The sequence below is a fragment of the Bufo bufo genome, chromosome 1 (assembly GCF_905171765.1).
Source record: "Bufo bufo chromosome 1, aBufBuf1.1, whole genome shotgun sequence".
Classification (NCBI taxonomy): domain Eukaryota; kingdom Metazoa; phylum Chordata; class Amphibia; order Anura; family Bufonidae; genus Bufo; species Bufo bufo.
In genome coordinates, this window is record NC_053389.1 from 633,082,919 (window position 1) to 633,103,795 (window position 20,877).

General features: G+C 43.8%; 1 protein-coding gene across 1 annotated transcript in view; it reads left to right on the forward strand.

The window, feature by feature from the left end:
* LOC120985738 (proprotein convertase subtilisin/kexin type 5-like) overlaps positions 1 to 20,877 on the forward strand; it is a 182,357-nt gene that overhangs the window by 54,856 nt on the left and 106,624 nt on the right. The window contains exons 7-9 of the mRNA XM_040413843.1: positions 1,937 to 2,023; positions 12,024 to 12,222; positions 14,821 to 15,044. Of these exons, the coding sequence (XP_040269777.1) occupies positions 1,937 to 2,023; positions 12,024 to 12,222; positions 14,821 to 15,044 (510 nt within the window). The remainder of the gene's footprint in view (positions 1 to 1,936; positions 2,024 to 12,023; positions 12,223 to 14,820; positions 15,045 to 20,877) is intronic.

Sequence of the window (20,877 nt, forward strand, 5' to 3'; positions counted from 1 at the left end):
CTGGGGACCCGATCTGTATTATTTTCCCTTATAACATGGTTATAAGGGAAAATAGTAGCATTCTGAATACAGAATGCAAAGTAAAATAGTGATGGAGGGGTTAAAAATAAAAAAATAACTCACCGAGTCCACTTGATCGCGTAGTTGCATCAGTGGCTGAGCTCACAATGGCATCTGTGTTTCACAGCTTACACGAAGCCTACTAGATCAGCCAATATCCTCCCTCCTAAATGTCTGTCAGGCTGCTTGAAAAGCATTGTGGGCAAGTGCGTGAGCCAGGGCCCAACCAGGGTCATGTGATCCTCCATCTTCATCCTCCCTGCCCTTTTTTCCCTGCTAGTGTATTGAATTTTAAAAGTAAACTGGCAGGTGCTGTTTTGCTCAATTCATCTGAAGAGAATCACCAACATTTTGGATTTGTTTGGAAGTAGAATTTTTGAGAAATTTGCGACAAATCTGAATAGTTTAGAATCTATTCACTCATCTCTATAATATACTGTGGTCCCTCAAGTTACAATATTGATTGGTTTTGTAATGACCATTGTATGTTGAAACCATTGCAACTTGAATCCCTAACTCTATGGAAAACCAGTAATTGATTTCAAAGCCCAAAAATGTCATCCCAAGATAAGAAAAAGAAAAAGTAAGGGAAGAAAGCAGATAACCCAAGACGTATAAACCTGGAAATCACTTTCTATGGTGAGGGCAGGGGCTTCTTCAGGGTCTTGCATAGAATATAGATGTACCAGAAAAATAAAATGAAGCTACAGCTCACCTAGTGTCCAGAACCTTTAGTGCCACAGACAACCAATAAAGGTGTTTTAGGATTCTTTCATACTAGCGTTAATATTTTCCAGTATTGAGATCCGTCATAGGGTCTTAATACCAGAAAAAAACGCTTCAGTTTTGTCCCCATTCATTGTCAATGGGGACAAAACGTAACTGAACAGAACGAAATGCAGCGGTTTGCTTTCCATCCTGAGATGACCCACAATGCAAGTCAATAGGAACGGATCCGTTTTCTCTGACACAATCTGAAACAATAGAATACGGATCTGTCCCCCATTGACTTTCAATGGAGTTCATGATGGATCCGTCTTGGCTATGTTAAAGATAATACAACCGGATCCGTTCATAACAGATGCAGATGGTTGTATTATCAGTAACGGAAGCGTTTTTGCTGAACCCCGGATCCAGTAATATGCTAGATTCAAAGTAGCCTTACCAGACAAATGGCCATGCTGATTGGTTGGATTTGAGGGTACTTTCACACTAGCGTTTAAGTTTTCCGGTATTGAGTTCTGTCATAGGGGCTCAATACCAGAAAGAAACGCTTCCGTTTTGTCCCCATTCATCGTCAATGGGGACAAAACTGAACTGAACAGAACGGAATGCTCCAAAATGCATTATGTTACGTTTAATTGCATTCCCAGACCGGAGAGCAAATCGCAACATGTTGTATTTTGCTTTCCGTCCTGGGATGCGGAGCAAGACGGATCCGGCATGATCCCCAATGCAAGTCAATAGGGATGGATCAGTTTTCTCTGCCACAATCTGCCACAATAGAAAACGGATCCGTCCCCCATTGACTTTCAATGGAGTTCATGACGGATCCATCTTGGGTATGTTAAAGATAATACAACCGAATCTGTTCATATCGGATGCAGACGGTTTTATTATCAGTAACGGAAGCGTTTTTGTTGGACCCTGCCGGATCCAGCAAAAAACGCTAGTGTGAAAGTAGCCTGAGTCTGAGGCATTGTATGTTGAAAATTTTATATCCTGAGGCCATTGTATCTTGAGGGATCACTCTATAACCAATCTAATTATCATATAAAAATATACCTATTATGTAGCTAAATGTACACTTATGTAATGAACATTCATATCAATAATCATTATAACACTTATTATAATTATACATTTTCTTCTTAAGTGGCAGATGGCAATTGCTATGCCTGTGACCCATCTTGTCACAGTTGCTTTGGCCCACAAGCGCAAGATTGCTTCTCCTGTTATGCTGGTATGGTAGAGAAGTCTTCATTATTTGAATTGCCCTCTGTGTGTCATGATCAAATTCTTATCTTGTAACCTATAAGGAGATATTTACTAAGCAAAAAGTATCAGAACTCAAGGAGTGGAACTCCTCTTAGTAGGCGAATGGTGAAAATGAAAATTTATTACAGATTTATGACCTTTTTTTGTGCCTAACAACAAATTTGTCACACATCCTGTTTTTCCATAAATTGATGCAATTTATGACTTTTTTTTTGCAAACTGTTAAATGCATACATCTAACAGCACTATTGACCCCCTTTCTGTTATTGCCGCACTTTCAATCATTTCAGTTGTATAATTTAATGTGGCCCATCGGTTCACAATGCAAATATCACGATATGCAGATTTATAATACCTGCTATTTCCTAAGACTGGTGTTTCACATGTCTTAGTTAACACCACATTGAAATGAAGATCCAACCAATTTATCAGTTTGTCACATCTTCCGCTGTCCATGAGCCAGAACTGAAATCTGTTCCAGCCACGAGCTGTAGTAGATTTGTGGTGTAAGGTGCAGCAGTTTTGCTGCGAACACCTTGTTAAATGAGCCTGGCTGAGGAGCACCACAAACAGACAAATGTGTTTCATTTTATTGCTGAACACTCTAGACCCTACAAGATACTCACAATTTGACAAATTATATTCCCCAGTTTCAGTAGATAAAGAGAAACGTTGGTTCACTGGGAGTCCTAGCTGCATGTTATTTGTTAATGTGGGTTTTTCCAGGAGTTATAGTGTTGGTCATTTTCTCTGTGCTGTGATCACTTTGGGTCGCAATAAATTAAAGGATGGGGATAAGTGTCTGATTGGTGGAGGTCCGACAACTGGGTTTCCCACCGATCATGATAACTGGGCCTGTGCTCCCTGTTTGAATGGAGCAGCAGATGCACATGTTTTCTGCCTCTCCATGTAACTCTAAGGCCTCTTTCACACGGGCGAGTATTCCGCGCGGATGCGATGCGTGAGTTGAATGCATTGCACCCGCACTGAATACCGACCCATTCATTTCTATGGGGCTGTTCAGATGAGCGGTGATTTTCACGCATCACTTATGCGTTGCGTGAAAATCGCAGCATGCTCTATATTCTGTGTTTTTCACGCAACGCAGGCCCCATAGAAGTGAATGGGGTTGCGTGAAAATCGCAAGCATCCGCAAGCAAGTGCGGATGCGGTGCGATTTTCACACACGGTTGCTAGGAGACGATCAGGATGGAGACCCGATCATTATTATTTTCCCTTATAACATGGTTATAAGGGAAAATAATAGCATTCTGAATACAGAATGCAAAGTAAAATAGCGCTGGAGGGGTTAAAAAAAATAAAAAATAATTAAACTCACCTTAATCCACTTGCTCGCGTAGCCCGGCATCTCCTTGTGTCTCCTTTGTTGAATAGGACCTGTGGTGAGCATTAAATACAGTTACAAGACCTTTGATGACATCACTCCGGTCATCACATGGTACGTTACATGATCTTTTATCATGGTGATGGATCATGTGATGACCAGAGTGACGTCATCAAAGGTCCTTTACCCAGGTCCTAAAGAAAGAATACAGAAGGAGATGCCGGCTGCGCTATCAAGTGGACTAAGGTGAGTTAAAAAAAATTATTTTATTTTTTTAACCCCTCCAGCGCTATTTTACTTTGCATTCTGTATTCAGAAAGCTATTATTTTCCCTTATAACCATGTTATAAGGGAAAATAATACAATCTACAGAACACCGATCCCAAGCCCGAACTTCTGTGAAGAAGTTCGGGTTTAGGTACTAAACATGCGTGATTTTTCTCACGCGAGTGCAAAACGCATTACAGTGTTTTGCACTCGCGCGGAAAAATCGCGGGTGTTCCCACAACGCACCCGCACATTTTCCCGCAACGCCCGTGTGAAAGAGGCCTAAGGGATTGCTGTAGTAGCTGTGTACAAGCACTGATCTATCTCCCGTAGCCCCACAGAGCTGAATGGAGTGGCTGCACGCAAGTGTAATGGCTGCTCCATTCAGATGGGGGAGCATGGGCTCCCGTTCTTGTGATTGGTGGGGCTCCTTACAGACAGACCCCCAGTGATCAGACACTTATCACCTATCATGTGGATAGGGGATAAGTTGTCTTAATGGGACAACCCCTTTAAAGAGAACCTGTCCCCACAAAATCGAGTGCAATCTGCAGGCAGCATGTTATAGAGCAGGAGGAGCTGAGCAGATTGATATATAGCTTTGTGGGGAGAGATTCAGTAAAACTTGTAATTTATACATTTATATTGATTCTATTTATGAGCTCAGTTGTACAAGGAGGCTGTCTTATCAGTGATTGATAGCATTCACTGTGTACATGTGCATACAGAAAAGTCACTGATAGCTGCGCATGGGTGAGTTCTTAAGTTTAGAAAAAGCAGAGATATAAATGTATAAAGTTTTACTGAACGCTCAGTTCCTCTTGCTCTATAACATGCTCCCTGCATATTGCATTGTATTTCGTGGTGACAGATTCTCTTTGAATGTCTTTCTGTATGATAAAACAAACTTGCAACTGCTGGATGTGCCATTTAGTTTTCCCATATAATTTACCAGCTATATAACTGAGCAGAGTTTGGCTACAGTGGGGCAAAAAAGTATTTAGTCAGCCACCAATTGTGCAAGTTCTCCCACTTAGGCCTCATGCACACGACCGTTTTTTTTGGCGGTCCGCAAAACGGATTTCCGTTGTTCCGTGATCCGTGACCGTTTTTTCTTCCGTGGGTCTTCCTTGATTTTTGGAGGATCCACGGACATGAAAAGTAAAAAAAAAAACTAAGTCAAGTTTCCATTGAAAATGATAGGAAAAACGGACACGGATCACGGACACGGATCACGGACGCGGATGACTATCTTGTGTGCATCCGTGATTTTTCACGGACCCATTGACTTGAATGGGTCCGTGAACCGTTGTCCGTGAAAAAAATAGGACAGGTCATATTTTTTTCACGGACTGGAAAAACGGATCACGGACGCGGAAGCCAAACGGTGCATTTTCCGATTTTTCCACGGACCCATTGAAAGTCAATGGGTCTGCGAAAAAAAACGGAAAACGGAACAACGGCCGCGGATGCACACAACGGTCGTGTACATGAGGCCTTAAAAAGATAAGAGAGGGCTGTAATTTTCATCAGAGGTATACCTCAACTATGAGAGACATAATGAGAAAAAAAAAATCGCATTGTCTGATTTTTTTAAAGAATTTATTCGCAAATTATTGTGGAAAATAAGTATTTGGTCAATAACAAAAGTTCATCTCAATACTTTGTTATATACCCTTTGTTGACAGAGGTCAAACGTTTTCTGTTAGTCTTCACAAGGTTTTCACACACTGTTGCTGGTATTTTGGCCCATTCCTCCATGCAGATCTCTTCTAGAGCAGTGATGTTTTGGGGCTGTCACTGGACAACATGGACTTTCAACTCCCTCCAAAGGTTTTCTATGGCCACTCCAGGACCTCGAAATGCTTCTTACGAAGCCACGCTTTCATTGCCCGGGCGGTGTGTTTGGGATCATTGTCATGCTGAAAGACCCAGCTACGTTTCATCTTCAATGCCCTTGCTGATGGAAGGAGGTTTTCACTCAAAATCTCACGATACATGGCCCCATTCATTCTTTCCTTTACACGGATCAGTCGTCCTGGTCCCTTTGCAGAAAAACAGCCATAAAGCATGATGTTTCCACCCCCATGCTTCACAGTAGGTATGGTGTGCTTTGGATCCAACTCAGCATTCTTTCTCCTCCAAACACGACGAGTTGAGTTTTTGCCAAAAAGTTCTACTTTGGTTTCATCTGACCATATGACATTCTCCCAATCCTCTCTGGATCATCCAAATGCTCTCTAGCAAACTTCAGACGGGTCTGGACATGTACTGGCTTAAGAAGGAAGATTTGAGTCCCTAGTGGCATAGTGTGTTACTGATGGTAGCCTTTGTTACTTTGGTCGGAGCTCTCTGCAGGTCATTCACTAGGTCCCCCCGTGTAGTTCTGGGATTTTTGCTCACCATTCTTGTGATCATTTTAACCCCACGGGGTGAGATCTTGCGTGGAGCCCCAGATCGAGGGAGATTATCAGTGGTCTTGCATGTCTTCCATTTTCTAACAATTGCTCCCACAGTTAATTTATTCACACCAAGCTGCTTGCCTATTGCAGATTCAGTCTTCCCAGCCTGGTGCAGGTCTACATTTTTGTTTCTGGTGTCCTTCGACAGCTCTTTAGTCTTGGCCATAGTGGAGTTTGGAGTATGACTGTTTGAGGTTGTGGACAGGTGTCTTTTATACTGATAACAAGTTCAAACAGGTGCCATTAATACAGGTAATGCGTGGAGGACAGAGGTGCCTCTTAACCACCTCCCGACCGCCTAACGCACGGATGCGTCCGGAAGGTGGTTGATTCATTCCTCCTGGACGCATCCGTGCGTCATCTCGCGAGACGCGAGATTTCCTGTGAACGCGCGCACACAGGCGCGCGCGCTCACAGGAACGGAAGGTAAGAGAGTTGATCTCCAGCCTGCCAGCGGCGATCGTTCGCTGGCAGGCTGGAGATGTGATTTTTTTAACCCCTAACAGGTATATTAGACGCTGTTTTGATAACAGCGTCTAATATACCTGCTACCTGGTCCTCTGGTGGTCCCCTTTGTTTGGATCGACCACCAGAGGACACAGGTAGCTCAGTAAAGTAGCACCAAGCACCACTACACTACACTACCCCCCCCCCCCCCGTCACTTATTAACCCCTTATTAGCCCCTGATCACCCCATATAGACTCCCTGATCACCCCCCTGTCATTGATTACCCCCCTGTCATTGATCAACCCCCTGTAAAGCTCCATTCAGACGTCCGCATGATTTTTACGGATCCACTGATAGATGGATCGGATCCGCAAAACGCATCCGGACGTCTGAATGAAGCCTTACAGGGGCATGATCAATGACTGTGGTGATCACCCCATATAGACTCCCTGATCACCCCCCTGTCATTGATCACCCCCCTGTAAAGCTCCATTCAGATGTCCGCATGATTTTTACGGATGCACTGATAGATGGATCGGATCCGCAAAACGCATCCGGACGTCTGAATGAAGCCTTACAGGGGCATGATCAATGACTGTGGTGATCACCACATATAGACTCCCTGATCACCCCCCTGTAAAGCTCCATTCAGATGTCCGCATGATTTTTACGGATGCACTGATAGATGGATCGGATCCGCAAAACGCATCCGGACGTCTGAATGAAGCCTTACAGGGGCATGATCAATGACTGTGGTGATCACCCCATATAGACTCCCTGATCACCCCCCTGTCATTGATCACCCCCCTGTAAAGCTCCATTCAGATGTCCGCATGATTTTTACGGATGCCCTGATAGATGGATCGGATCCGCAAAACGCATCCGGACGTCTGAATGAAGCCTTACAGGGGCATGATCAATGACTGTGGTGATCACCCCATATAGACTCCCTGATCACCCCCCTGTCATTGATTACACCCCTGTCATTGATCACCCCCCTGTAAAGCTCCATTCAGATGTCCGCATGATTTTTACGGATGCACTGATAGATGGATCGGATCCGCAAAACGCATCCGGACGTCTGAATGAAGCCTTACAGGGGCGTGATCAATGACTGTGGTGATCACCCCATATAGACTCCCTGATCACCCCCCTGTCATTGATTACCCCCCTGTCATTGATTACCCCCCTGTAAAGCTCCATTCAGACGTCCGCATGATTTTTACGGATGCACTGATAGATGGATCGGATCCGCAAAACGCATCCGGACGTCTGAATGAAGCCTTACAGGGGCATGATCAATGACTGTGGTGATCACCCCATATAGACTCCCTGATCACCCCCCTGTCATTGATTACACCCCTGTCATTGATCAACCCCCTGTAAAGCTCCATTCAGATGTCCGCATGATTTTTACGGATGCACTGATAGATGGATCGGATCCGCAAAACGCATCCGGACGTCTGAATGAAGCCTTACAGGGGCGTGATCAATGACTGTGGTGATCACCCCCCTGTCATTGATCACCCCCCTGTCATTGATCACCCCCCTGTCATTGATCACACCCCTGTCATTGATCACCCCCCTGTCATTGATCACCCCCCTGTAAGGCTCCATTCAGACATTTTTTTGGCCCAAGTTAGCGGAATTATATATTTTTTTTCTTACAAAGTCTCATATTCCACTAACTTGTGTCAAAAAGTAAAATCTCACATGAACTCACCATACCCCTCACGGAATCCAAATGCGTAAAAATTTTTAGACATTTATATTCCAGACTTCTTCTCACGCTTTAGGGCCCCTAGAATGCCAGGGCAGTATAAATACCCCACATGTGACCCCATTTCGGAAAGAAGACACCCCCAGGTATTCCGTGAGGGGCATATTGAGTCCATGAAAGATTGAAATTTTTGTCCCAAGTTAGCGGAACGGGAGACTTTGTGAGAAAAAAATTAAAAATATCAATTTCCGCTAACTTGTGCCAAAAAAATAAAAATTCTATGAACTCGCCATGCCCCTCATTGAATACCTTGGGGTGTCTTCTTTCCAAAATGGGGTCACATGTGGGGTATTTATACTGCCCTGGCATTCTAGGGGCCCCAAAGCGTGAGAAGAAGTCTGGTATCCAAATGTCTAAAAATGCCCTCCTAAAAGGAATTTGGGCACCTTTGCGCATCTAGGCTGCAAAAAAGTGTCACACATCTGGTATCGCCGTACTCAGGAGAAGTTGGGGAATGTGTTTTGGGGTGTCATTTTACATATACCCATGCTGGGTGAGAGAAATATCTTGGTCAAATGCCAACTTTGTATAAAAAAATGGGAAAAGTTGTCTTTTGCCAAGATATTTCTCTCACCCAGCAAGGGTATATGTAAAATGACACCCCAAAACACATTCCCCAACTTCTCCTGAATACGGAGATACCACATGTGTGACACTTTTTTGCAGCCTAGGTGGGCAAAGGGGCCCATATTCCAAAGAGCACCTTTAGGATTTCACAGGTCATTTACCTACTTACCACACATTAGGGCCCCTGGAAAATGCCAGGGCAGTATAACTACCCCACAAGTGACCCCATTTTGGAAAGAAGACACCCCAAGGTATTCCGTGAGGGGCATGGCGAGTTCCTAGAATTTTTTATTTTTTGTCACAAGTTAGTGGAAAATGCTGATTTATTATTCTTTTTTTTTTTTTTCATACAAAGTCTCATATTCCACTAACTTGTGACAAAAAATAAAAACTTCCATGAACTCACTATGCCCATCAGTGAATACCTTGGGGTCTCTTCTTTCCAAAATGGGGTCACTTGTGGGGTAGTTATACTGCGCTGGCATTCTAGGGGCCCAAATGTGTGGTAAGGAGTTTGAAATCAAATTCTGTAAAAAATGACCTGTGAAATCCGAAAGGTGCTCTTTGGAATATGGGCCCCTTTGCCCACCTAGGCTGCAAAAAAGTGTCACACATCTGGTATCTCCGTACTCAGGAGAAGGTGGGGAATGTGTTTTGGGGTGTCATTTTACATATACTCATGCTGGGTGAGAGAAATATCTTGGCAAAAGACAACTTTTCCCATTTTTTTATACAAAGTTGGCATTTGACCAAGATATTTATCTCACCCAGCATGGGTATATGTAAAAAGACACCCCAAAACACATTCCTCAACTTCTCCTGAATACAGAGATACCAGATGTGTGACACTTTTTTGCAGCCTAGGTGGGCAAAGGGGCCCATATTCCAAAGAGCACCTTTCGGATTTCACAGGTCATTTTTTACAGAATTTGATTTCAAACTCCTTACCACACATTTGGGCCCCTAGAATGCCAGCGCAGTATAACTACCCCACAAGTGACCCCATTTTGGAAAGAAGAGACCCCAAGGTATTCGCTGATGGGCATAGTGAGTTCATGGAAGTTTTTATTTTTTGTCACAAGTTAGTGGAATATGAGACTTTGTATGAAAAAAAAAAAAAAAAAAAAATCATCATTTTCCACTAACTTGTGACAAAAAATAAAAAATTCTAGGAACTTGCCATGCCCCTCACGGAATACCTTGGGGTGTCTTCTTTCCAAAATGGGGTCACTTGTGGGGTAGTTATACTGCCCTGGCATTCTAGGGGCCCAAATGTGTGGTAAGGAGTTTGAAATCAAATTCTGTAAAAAATGACCTGTGAAATCCGAAAGGTGCTCTTTGGAATATGGGCCCCTTTGCCCACCTAGGCTGCAAAAAATTGTCACACATCTGGTATCTCCGTACTCAGGAGAAGTTGGGGAATGTGTTTTGGGGTGTCATTTTACATATACCCATGCTGGGTGAGAGAAATATCTTGGCAAAAGACAACTTTTCCCATTTTTTTATACAAAGTTGGCATTTGACCAAGATATTTATCTCACCCAGCATGGGTATATGTAAAAAGACACCCCAAAACACATTCCTCAACTTCTCCTGAATACAGAGATACCAGATGTGTGACACTTTTTTGCAGCCTAGGTGGGCAAAGGGGCCCATATTCCAAAGAGCACCTTTCGGATTTCACAGGTCATTTTTTACAGAATTTGATTTCAAACTCCTTACCACACATTTGGGCCCCTAGAATGCCAGGGCAGTATAACTACCCCACAAGTGACCCCATTTTGGAAAGAAGAGACCCCAAGGTATTTCGTGATGGGCATAGTGAGTTCATAGAAGTTTTTATTTTTTGTCACAAGTTAGTGGAATATGAGACTTTGTAAGAAGAAAAAAAAAAAAAAAAAAAAAAAATCATCATTTTCCGCTAACTTGTGACAAAAAAAAAAAAGTTCTATGAACTCACTATGCCCATCAGCGAATACCTTAGGGTGTGTACTTTCCGAAATGGGGTCATTTGTGGGGTTTTTCTACTGTCTGGCCATTGTAGAACCTCAGGAAACATGACAGGTGCTCAGAAAGTCAGAGCTGCTTCAAAAAGCGGAAATTCACATTTTTGTACCATAGTTTGTAAACGCTATAACTTTTACCCAAACCATTTTTTTTTTACCCAAACATTTTTTTTTATCAAAGACATGTAGAACAATAAATTTAGAGCAAAATTTCTATATGGATCTCGTTTTTTTTTGCAAAATTTTACAACTGAAAGTGAAAAATGTCATTTTTTTGCAAAAAAATCGTTAAATTTCGATTAATAACAAAAAAAGTAAAAATGTCAGCAGCAATGAAATACCACCAAATGAAAGCTCTATTAGTGAGAAGAAAAGGAGGTAAAATTCATTTGGGTGGTAAGTTGCATGACCGAGCAATAAACGGTGAAAGTAGGGTAGGTCAGAAGTGTAAAAAGTGGCCTGGTCTTTCAGGGTGTTTAAGCACTGGGGGCTGAGGTGGTTAAAGAAGACGTTACAGGTCTGTGAGAGCCAGAAATCTTGCTTGTTTGTAGGTTACCAAATACTTATTTTACCAAGGAATTTACCAATTAATTCATTAGAAATCCTACAATGTGATTTCCTGTATTCTTTCCCCCCATTCTGTCTCTCATAGTTGAAGTGTACCTATAATGAACATTACAGGCCTCTTTCATCTTTTTAAGTGGGAGAACTTGCACAATTGGTGGCTGACTAAATACTTTTTTTTGCCCCACTGTAGGCCTTTGGTCAGATCACAGTCATTTTAATCACATTCTCTACAACTTCTATGTTCCCAATAACATTGATGATAGATAGATAGATAGATAGATAGATAGATAGATAGATAGATAATAGATGATGGAGAGATAGATAGCAGATAGATAGATAGATAGATAGATAGATAGATAGATAGATAGATAGATAAAAAGTAATTTTCACCTTCAAATCTAAAATAACCTTTCTTGACTTTTTGCATAGTATACTTGTGCAGTGGGAGTAACTCCAAATGACATCATTAATCAGAATCACCCTATGCAATGTGACCTTGCTTGATGACTAACATGTATTCTAGGTTATTATCTGGATGTGGAAAATCAATGTGTGCCAAGCTGTCCACAGGGATTCTTTGGTGATCCATTCACTCAAACATGTGAAAAGTGTTCAGTGACCTGTGAAAGTTGTGCAGGTAGCAGTGAAAACTGCCTGAAATGTAATACAAAAGAGCAAAACCTGTTCCTTCATGAAGGACGCTGCCTGTCCGACTGTCCAGAGTAAGTGGTAGGGGGGTAAGAGATGAAATAAAGACCTTGACATTACAGTAGTGTACTTGAAATAATTAACAACTTACGGCATTCCTGAAAGCTTATTAGGGTACAGCCACATGATCAGAAAAGGAGAGAAAGTAAAAAGGAGAGATACCACTTTTCCTTATTTTAAAGGGACTCTGTCACCACTTTCTAACCCCCCCTTTTAAAAGTATTGTTATCTCCATGGCGCCCCTGTGATTACAAAGGTGTTGTTAGAAGATAAATTCGCCGTCTCCTTTTGATAAAAAGAGCTTTTATCTAACCTGTCAATCTTCTTGATAAGGTGCCCAGGGCGTTTCTGTTGGTCTCAAGCTGCCGCCCGCCGCCGTTGGTGCCCAGCTCCTCCCCTGATGCTTTCAGCGCCGCCTGAATGTAATGAAATACGCCTCCGGCTCTCGCTCAGTGCCCCCTCCTCCTTTTCAAAGATCCCGCGCGTGCGCACAGGCCTGTGCCTGATGCGCCCGTGCGGACATTTACAATCAGCCTCATTGAGCGAAGTGCGCATGCGCGCACTTCGCTCAACCTCCTCATCAGACGAGCACTGCAGCCAGCCACTCAGAGCCTGGCTGGCTGCAGTGCTCGTCTGATGAGGAGGTTGAGCGAAGTGCGCGCATGCGCACTTCGCTCAATGAGGCTGATTGTAAATGTCCGCACGGGCGCATCAGGCACAGGCCTGTGCGCACGCGCGGGATCTTTGAAAAGGAGGAGGGGGCACTGAGCGAGAGCCGGAGGCGTATTTCATTACATTCAGGCGGCGCTGAAAGCATCAGGGGAGGAGCTGGGCACCAACGGCGGCGGCGGCGGGCGGCAGCTTGAGACCAACAGAAACGCCCTGGGCACCTTATCAAGAAGATTGACAGGTTAGATAAAAGCTCTTTTTATCAAAAGGAGACGGCGAATTTATCTTCTAACAACACCTTTGTAATCACAGGGGCACCATGGAGATAACAATACTTTTAAAAGGGGGGGTTAGAAAGTGGTGACAGAGTCCCTTTAAATTCAGTCCTGGTTTTTGCTTCCAAAACTGCATGCAGAAACCTGACCGTGCGGCTGTACCCTTAATATGCAAGGATACAATTTGTTACACCACCAGCAATCTGCAAATGGCTATTTTTATGTTAAAATATGCCTTTCATATGTGTAAGGGCTCATGCACACAAGCATAATGGTTCAGTGCCTATATTGTGGACTGTAAACGGCTGGTACAGGCACTGGCTGTGTGCACTCCGTGGTGTGGATGTGGACCCATTGACTTGAATGGGTTCGCAATCTTCAAGATACAACCAAAGTTAGGACTTCACCTATCATTTACAGAGTGGAGACACAGTTCGGAAGCCCATGGAAGTACTACGAAGTGCTTCTGTGGGCTTTCAGGTCCGTTGCTTCCGCACCGCAAAAAGATAGAACATGTTTTATCTTTGACCGTATGTTGCAGATCGCTGACCCATTCAAGTCAATGGTGTGCACACAGCCAGTGCCTTTGCATTGCGGATCACTTTTTGCGGTCCACAGCATGAGCACTGAGCCATTACGCTTGTGCGCATAAGCCTTAATATACAGTATACATAGTAGGTACACCAATCGCATGCCAAGAAACTGAATTTTTGTATCAAACAATCTTCATATATTAAATCGGCATACTATATACTACAAATTAAGGAATCCATACTGTCACCCGTTGCCAATATTTGGTACTGCTGTGTTATCTATTGTATTTGAAAACATACAATTAGTCCCAAGCATGCCACTGCTGTTCATCTTTTCCCTCTTTCTCATTTATGAAACTGTTTTACCTTATCACTAATGTGTGAATTCAATCCAGTCTCAATATGCTTGAGATTTTTTTATTTGTATTAGGCCTCATGCACACGGCCGTTGTTTTGGTCTGCAAAACGGCGGCTCGGATGCGGACCCATTCACTTCAATAGGGCCGAAAAAGATGCGGACAGCACTCCTTGTGCTGTCCACATCCGTTGCTCCGTTCAGTGGCCCCGCCAAAAAAATATAACATGTCCTATTCTTGTCCGCGCTTTGTGGACAAGAATAGGCATTTACATTAAAGGCTGTTCGTGCCGTTCCACAAATTGCGGAACGCGCACGGACGCCATCCGTGTTTTGCGGATCTGCGATTTGCGGACCGCAAAACACACCAAGGTCGTGTGCATGAGGCCTTAGCTAAATAATAGGTTCATACTGTGCAACATGGAGTATCATGCATCAAGTAGCAAGTATGGTGTCTGTGGCAATTCAATGAGCCTCCGTACAGCTTTCTGCACATGGCTCTGCCATGTGTAAGAGGTCTTACATAGTACACTAATTCAAAGAAAATTGAGTTTAATTGGGAGATGAGGCTAAATGAAGGCATGTAGGCAGTGTTTAGCGGCATTCATCATGTAAGACAGTTAGTTCCTGTTAGATAATTCTGCACGGCCCCGCTGAACTATTTTACATTTAAGATGTGTACCTAGGAATGATTGCAGTATACAGTTTTCATTAATATATTTCTCCTACATAGATTCTATTTGCAGATGTCTGATTAGTGTTTTTTGTCCACTTTCTTAGCGGTTACTTTGAAAACATTGAAGGCTCATGTGAAACATGTGAGGGTTCCTGTTGGACCTGTGAGGGAACTAGAGCAAATTGCTTGTCCTGTGTGGATGGCCTATATCTGGAGAACAATAAGTGCCTTCCGAACTGCTCTTTGAGGTATTATCCAGATGAGGAGGGCATATGCAAGCACTGTCCAGCCCACTGCACTGTGTGCGCAGATGAACGAACATGTCTTGGTATAACTTATCTTTTACTACACTATTTTTTCATGTGTATATGTATAGTATTATTATGGTGATTTTTCATTACAGCTCACTCTACTAAAATCTGTGGGAAAGCATTCTTATGTTAACATTTATATATATTTTTTAAATGGAAATACAAATACAAATAAAGACTCTGTATGAAGAAGTCTAGGTACATCTTTCCACAGAGTAAGCTCTTATGCACATGACTGTTTTTCCACCCATGTACTATCTGCTTTTTTTGTGGATGGCACACTGACCAATTAATTTCTATGGGGCCATGGACACTTCTATGTATTTTTAGGATCTGTGTGTCCGTTCCACAGAATATAGAACATGTCCTATTCTTGTCCATATTGTGGACAAGAAAAGTCCATTCTATTGATGAGAGAGAGAAAAAGGTTAAAGGCACAAGGGAGTATAAGTATTTGCAGATCTGTTGTTTGCAACCAAAATATGCACGAAGCCTGAACAGAATCATAGAGAAGGTATTCAATTCCAAACAGGAGAAGTCTTCTAAGATTGGAATTTTCAACAAAAAAGGATACAAAATGAACATAAATAAGTGAGGGGTACTTACCACATAAATTTACCTTGGTATTTTTGTACCCATAAAAAACACCAGAAGAAGCACAAGCATTTTTTTGTTTTGGCACCTAAATTTTTTTTCCTGCAGTGTCCATAGCATTTTTTTCCTGGTCATTTTTGCCCACAGTGTAGCTTACTACTGGCAGTTTCTTTATGGAGTTTATCTCCTATAGAGAAGGTTTTGGTAAAATGTGTGAAAAACACTAAGAGCTACAGCATGCTGTGTTTTTGAATAGAAAAAAAGTAAAAAACCTACCTAAATAACAAAAAACACCAGGCGCAAAAATACATGTGTGTGACCTACATTTCATATTTCCCATAGGCGTTCAGCATATGTACATCTGGAGCTGGCATTTTACAGTAAACATGCTGCAAAAACTGCAGATGTTTTAACGTGAATTCAACGATTTGAGAATAAATAGGCTTAAACAGGCTAAGTGATAAAAATATTTACTAAGTGTGATTAAATGTAAGGTAGAACAGACAAACCACATACAGAATAAATAATAATCAATCACCTGGCCTGCACAAAACAATATGGAGGGCATTGGCGGATCCAGAGCCTGGTCTCGGGAGGGGCACTTCCAGATTATTTTCTGTCCGCCGCCACAACTCAATGGTGCCTATAGAACAGACTCCACAGTGTAGAAGTATACTGTATATTGTGTGGTACAGTGTATCCTATATGTGTATAACAAACATGTTTCACATGAAAACTTACAATTACTTGGCTTGGCCCTTGGGGATCTCGGACACCACTTCTCGGAGCTGATGTGTTTTATCCTAATGAGAAAGATTTCATAATAAGGATTTGGAGAAGGGGCAGAGGGATAGCAGAGCAGAGAGAGGCTGGTGCTGCTACTATGGGGTCATACCATGGGGGAGTAATAAAGACAACCATAATTCCCCCCAGTAGAAATAATTCTCCTTATAATGTGACAGTGCGAAAAATACCAGCTTGTAATGCCCCCCGGTGAGCTAATGTCCCCATAGTGCCCCCATAATGTGCCAGTATAAAATACCCCTATATAGTGCCCCCAGTAAATGCCCCCATAGTGCTCCACACCCTCCTTCCTCCTAGTGCCCCCCATAATGTACCAGTATAAAATGCTCCAGTAGATGCCCTCAGTGTCCCCCATAATTTGCAAGTATAAAATACCCCTTCTTAGTGCCCCCCGTAGATGACCCCATAGTACTCCTCTCCCCCCTTCCCCATAGTACCCACCATAATGTGTCCCAGTATAAAATTGTACTGTACAGAGCGCCCCATATAAAATACCCCTTCTTTGTGGCCTCAGTAGATGCCCCTATAGTGCCCCCAATAATGTGCCAGTAATAACAGCCCCCCATGTGTCAGTAATAACACCCCCCATGTGCCAGTAATAACAGCCCCCCGATGTGCCAGTAATAACAGCCCCCGATGTGCCAGTAATAACAGCCCCCCATGTGCCAGTAATAACAGCCCCCCATGTGCCAGTAATAACAGGCCTCCCATGTGCCAGTAATAACAGGCCTCCCATGTGCCAGTAATAACAGCCCCCCATGTGGCAGTAATAACAGCCCCCCCATGTGGCAGTAATAACAGCCCCCCCATGTGCCAGTAATAACAGCCCCCCCATGTGCCAGTAATAACAGCCCCCCATGTGCTAGTAATAACAGCCCCCCCCATGTGCTAGTAATAACAGCCCCCCCATGTGCCAGTAATAACAGGCCCCCCATGTGCCAGTAATAACAGCCCCCCCATGTGCCAGTAATAACAGCCCCCCATTTGCCAGTAATAACGGCCCCCCATGTGCCAGTAATAACGGCCCCCCCATGTGCCAGTAATTACAGCCCCCCATTTGCCAGTAATAACAGCCCCCCATGTGCCAGTAATAACAGCCCCTTCATGTGCCAGTAATAACAGCCCCCCATGTGCCAGTAATAACAGCCCCCCCATGTGCCAGTAATAAAAGCCCCCCATGTGCCAGTAATAAAAGCCCCCCATGTGCCAGGAATAACAGCCCCCCCATGTGCCAGTAATAACAGCCCCCCCATGTGCCAGTAATAACAGTCCCCCCATGTGCCAGTAATAACAGCCCACCCATGTGCCAGCATTAATAACAGCCCCCCCATATGCCAGTAATAACAGCCCCCCCATGTGCTAGTAATAACAGCCCCCCCCATGTGCTAGTAATAACAGCCCCCCCATGTGCCAGTAATAACAGGCCCCCCATGTGCCAGTAATAACAGCCCCCCCATGTGCCAGTAATAACAGCCCCCCATGTGCCAGTAATTACAGCCCCCCATTTGCCAGTAATAACGGCCCCCCATGTGCCAGTAATAACAGCCCCCCCATGTGCCAGTAATTACAGCCCCCCATTTGCCAGTAATAACAGCCCCCCATGTGCCAGTAATAACAGCCCCTTCATGTGCCAGTAATAACAGCCCCCCATGTGCCAGTAATAAAAGCCCCCCCATGTGCCAGTAATAAAAGCCCCCCATGTGCCAGTAATAACAGCCCCCCCATGTGCCAGGAATAACAGCCCCCCCATGTGCCAGTAATAACAGCCCCCCCATGTGCCAGTAATAACAGCCCACCCATGTGCCAGCATTAATAACAGCCCCCCCATATGCCAGTATTAATAACAGCTCCCCCATGTGCCAGTAATAACAGCCCCCCCATGTACCAATAATAACAGCCCCCCATGTGCTATTAATAACAGCCCCCCCATGTGCCAGTAATAACAGCCCCCCATGTGCCAGTATTAATAACAGCCCCCCCCATATGCCAGTATTAATAACAGCTCCCCCATGTGCCAGTAATAAAAGCCCCCCATGTGCCAGTAATAACAGCCCCCCATGTGCCAGTAATAACAGCCCCCCATGTGCCAGTAATAACAGCCCCCACATGTGCCAGCAATAACAGCCCCCACATGTGCCAGCAATAACAGCCCCCCATGTGCCAGCAATAACAGCCCCCCATGTGCCAACAATAACAGCCCCCCATGTGCCAGTAAAAGTATTGTATATATTAAAAAAAAAAAAAAACACATACTAACCTCCATGTCAGCGATGTGATGCAGGCCTCTTCCGGCCTGTGTCCCACTCTGTACGGCTCAGGTGGCGCGATGATGCCATCGCGCCGCCTGCTCCGACCTCTGATAGGCTGTCACGCCTCTCCCTCCCCTACCTCAGCACAGCCATCTGTCCTGAGGACGGCGATACAGATGACTATGGAGATGAGCGCTTCCACAATGGAAGCGCTCATCTCCCTGTGCCCCGCCGCCGCCGCTAGCTCGGGGGGGGCAATTGCCCCGTTGCCCCCCCCTGGATCCGCCACTGATGGAGGGTCACTCCTGTCGCCATGGCGTAGCACATGGCCAACACCCAATGGTGATACGAGAGAGAGATAGTGACTAGGGTTGAGCGAACCCGAACTGTAAAGTTCGGATTCGTACTGAACTTTAGGATTTTTGGACCCGGACCCGAACTTTTCAGTAAAAGTTTGGGTTCGAGTTCGGTGTTCGGCGATTTATTAGTGCTTTTTGAAATCAGCCAATCAACAAGCGTTTTACTCTTGTGCCCTTAGAAGCCATTACAGCTGTGATTGGCCAGTGCAGCATGTGACCCAGCCTCTATATAAGCTGGAGTCACGTAGTGCTGCACGTCACTCTGCTGTGCTTAGTGTAGGGATAGGATGCTGCTGCTGTGAGGGAGAGAATAGGAAAGAATCTTTAATCTGAAGTGCTTATTAACTCAGCGATCTACATAGATTTAGTTTTGTGGGAGCAGTGCACAATCTTTTTACCCTGCCCTGAGCCCAGTGACACAGAAAAATAACTTTTATCCGTCTGTTAGTTAGGTGTGCGGCGGCGGCCATTTTATGCAAGCTCAGTGAACCAGCACAGCATATGTGCATTTGTGACATTCAAATCAAAGCTTGAAATACTGCAGTAATAATCTGGGTTTAAAAAAAACACACATTTTTAGCAATATCCTACATCTGGTGCCTTTGCAGCATTTGTCAGTGTGAAATAGAAGCTTGCAATACTTTTTTCTGGGTTTAAAAAATGACCCATTTTTTCTGGGTTAAAAAATGACCCATTTTTTGCAAGACCCTACATCTGGGGCCTTTGCAGCATTTGTCAGTGTGAAATCCGATCTTGAAATACTGCAATAATTTTCTGGTTTTAAAAAAACACCCATTTTTGGCAATACCCTACATCTAGTGCGTTTACAGCATTTGTCAGTGTGAAAGACAAACTTGAAATACTTCAACAATTTTGTACAAAAAAACTAAATTTGCAGCCTTTGCTGCATCTGTCAATGTGAGATACATCCGTTAGATACTGGTGTTCTATTCTGTTATAAAAAAAAAAACACCCATTTTGGCCAAAATACTTAATTTTGCAGCCTATGCTGCATTTGTTAGTGTGACATACAAGTTAGAAATACTGCAATAATTTTCTGGTTTTAAAAAAACACCCATTTTTGACAATACCCTATATCTGGTGCCTTAGCAGCATTTGTCAGTGTGAAAGACAAGCTTGAAATACTGCAATAATATTCTGGGTTTAAAAAAAACACCCATTTTTGGCAATCCCCTACATCTGGGGCCTATGCTGCATTTGTTAGTGTGACATACAAGCTTGAAATACTGCAATAATATTCTGGGTTTAATAAAACACCAATTTTTGGCAATACCCAACATCAGGGGCCTATGCTTCATCTGTCAGTGTAAGATACACGCATTAGATACTGGTGTTCCATTCTGTTATAAAAAAAACACCCATTTTGGGCAAGATCCTAAATTTGAGAAATATGCGGAGAGCGTCAAATAAGGGACGTGGCCCCAGTTGTGATGCTGCTGGTGGAGCTCCTGTTGCAGGGAGAGGACGTGGTCGATCTGTGCCAGCTACACTCACAAGTAAAACACCTTCCTCAGGTGCGAGTAAATGACAGAACCTTCAGCGTTATTTAGTCAAGCCTAATGCGGCTCTACGAATGGTTAGGCCAGAACAAGTACAAGCGATAGTAGATTGGGTTGCTGACAGTGCCTCCAGTTCCTTCACATTGTCTCCCACCCAGTCTCCTGCTGAAAGATCAGAGTTGGCACCTGCAGCAGATGTCCATCAGTCTTTCACCTCACCCCCTTGCAAATCAGCCAAGCAGTCTGAGCCCCAAGTCATGCAGCAGTCTCTTCTGCTTTTTGATGACTCTGCTAGCAGGGTTTCCCAGGGCCACCCACCTAGCC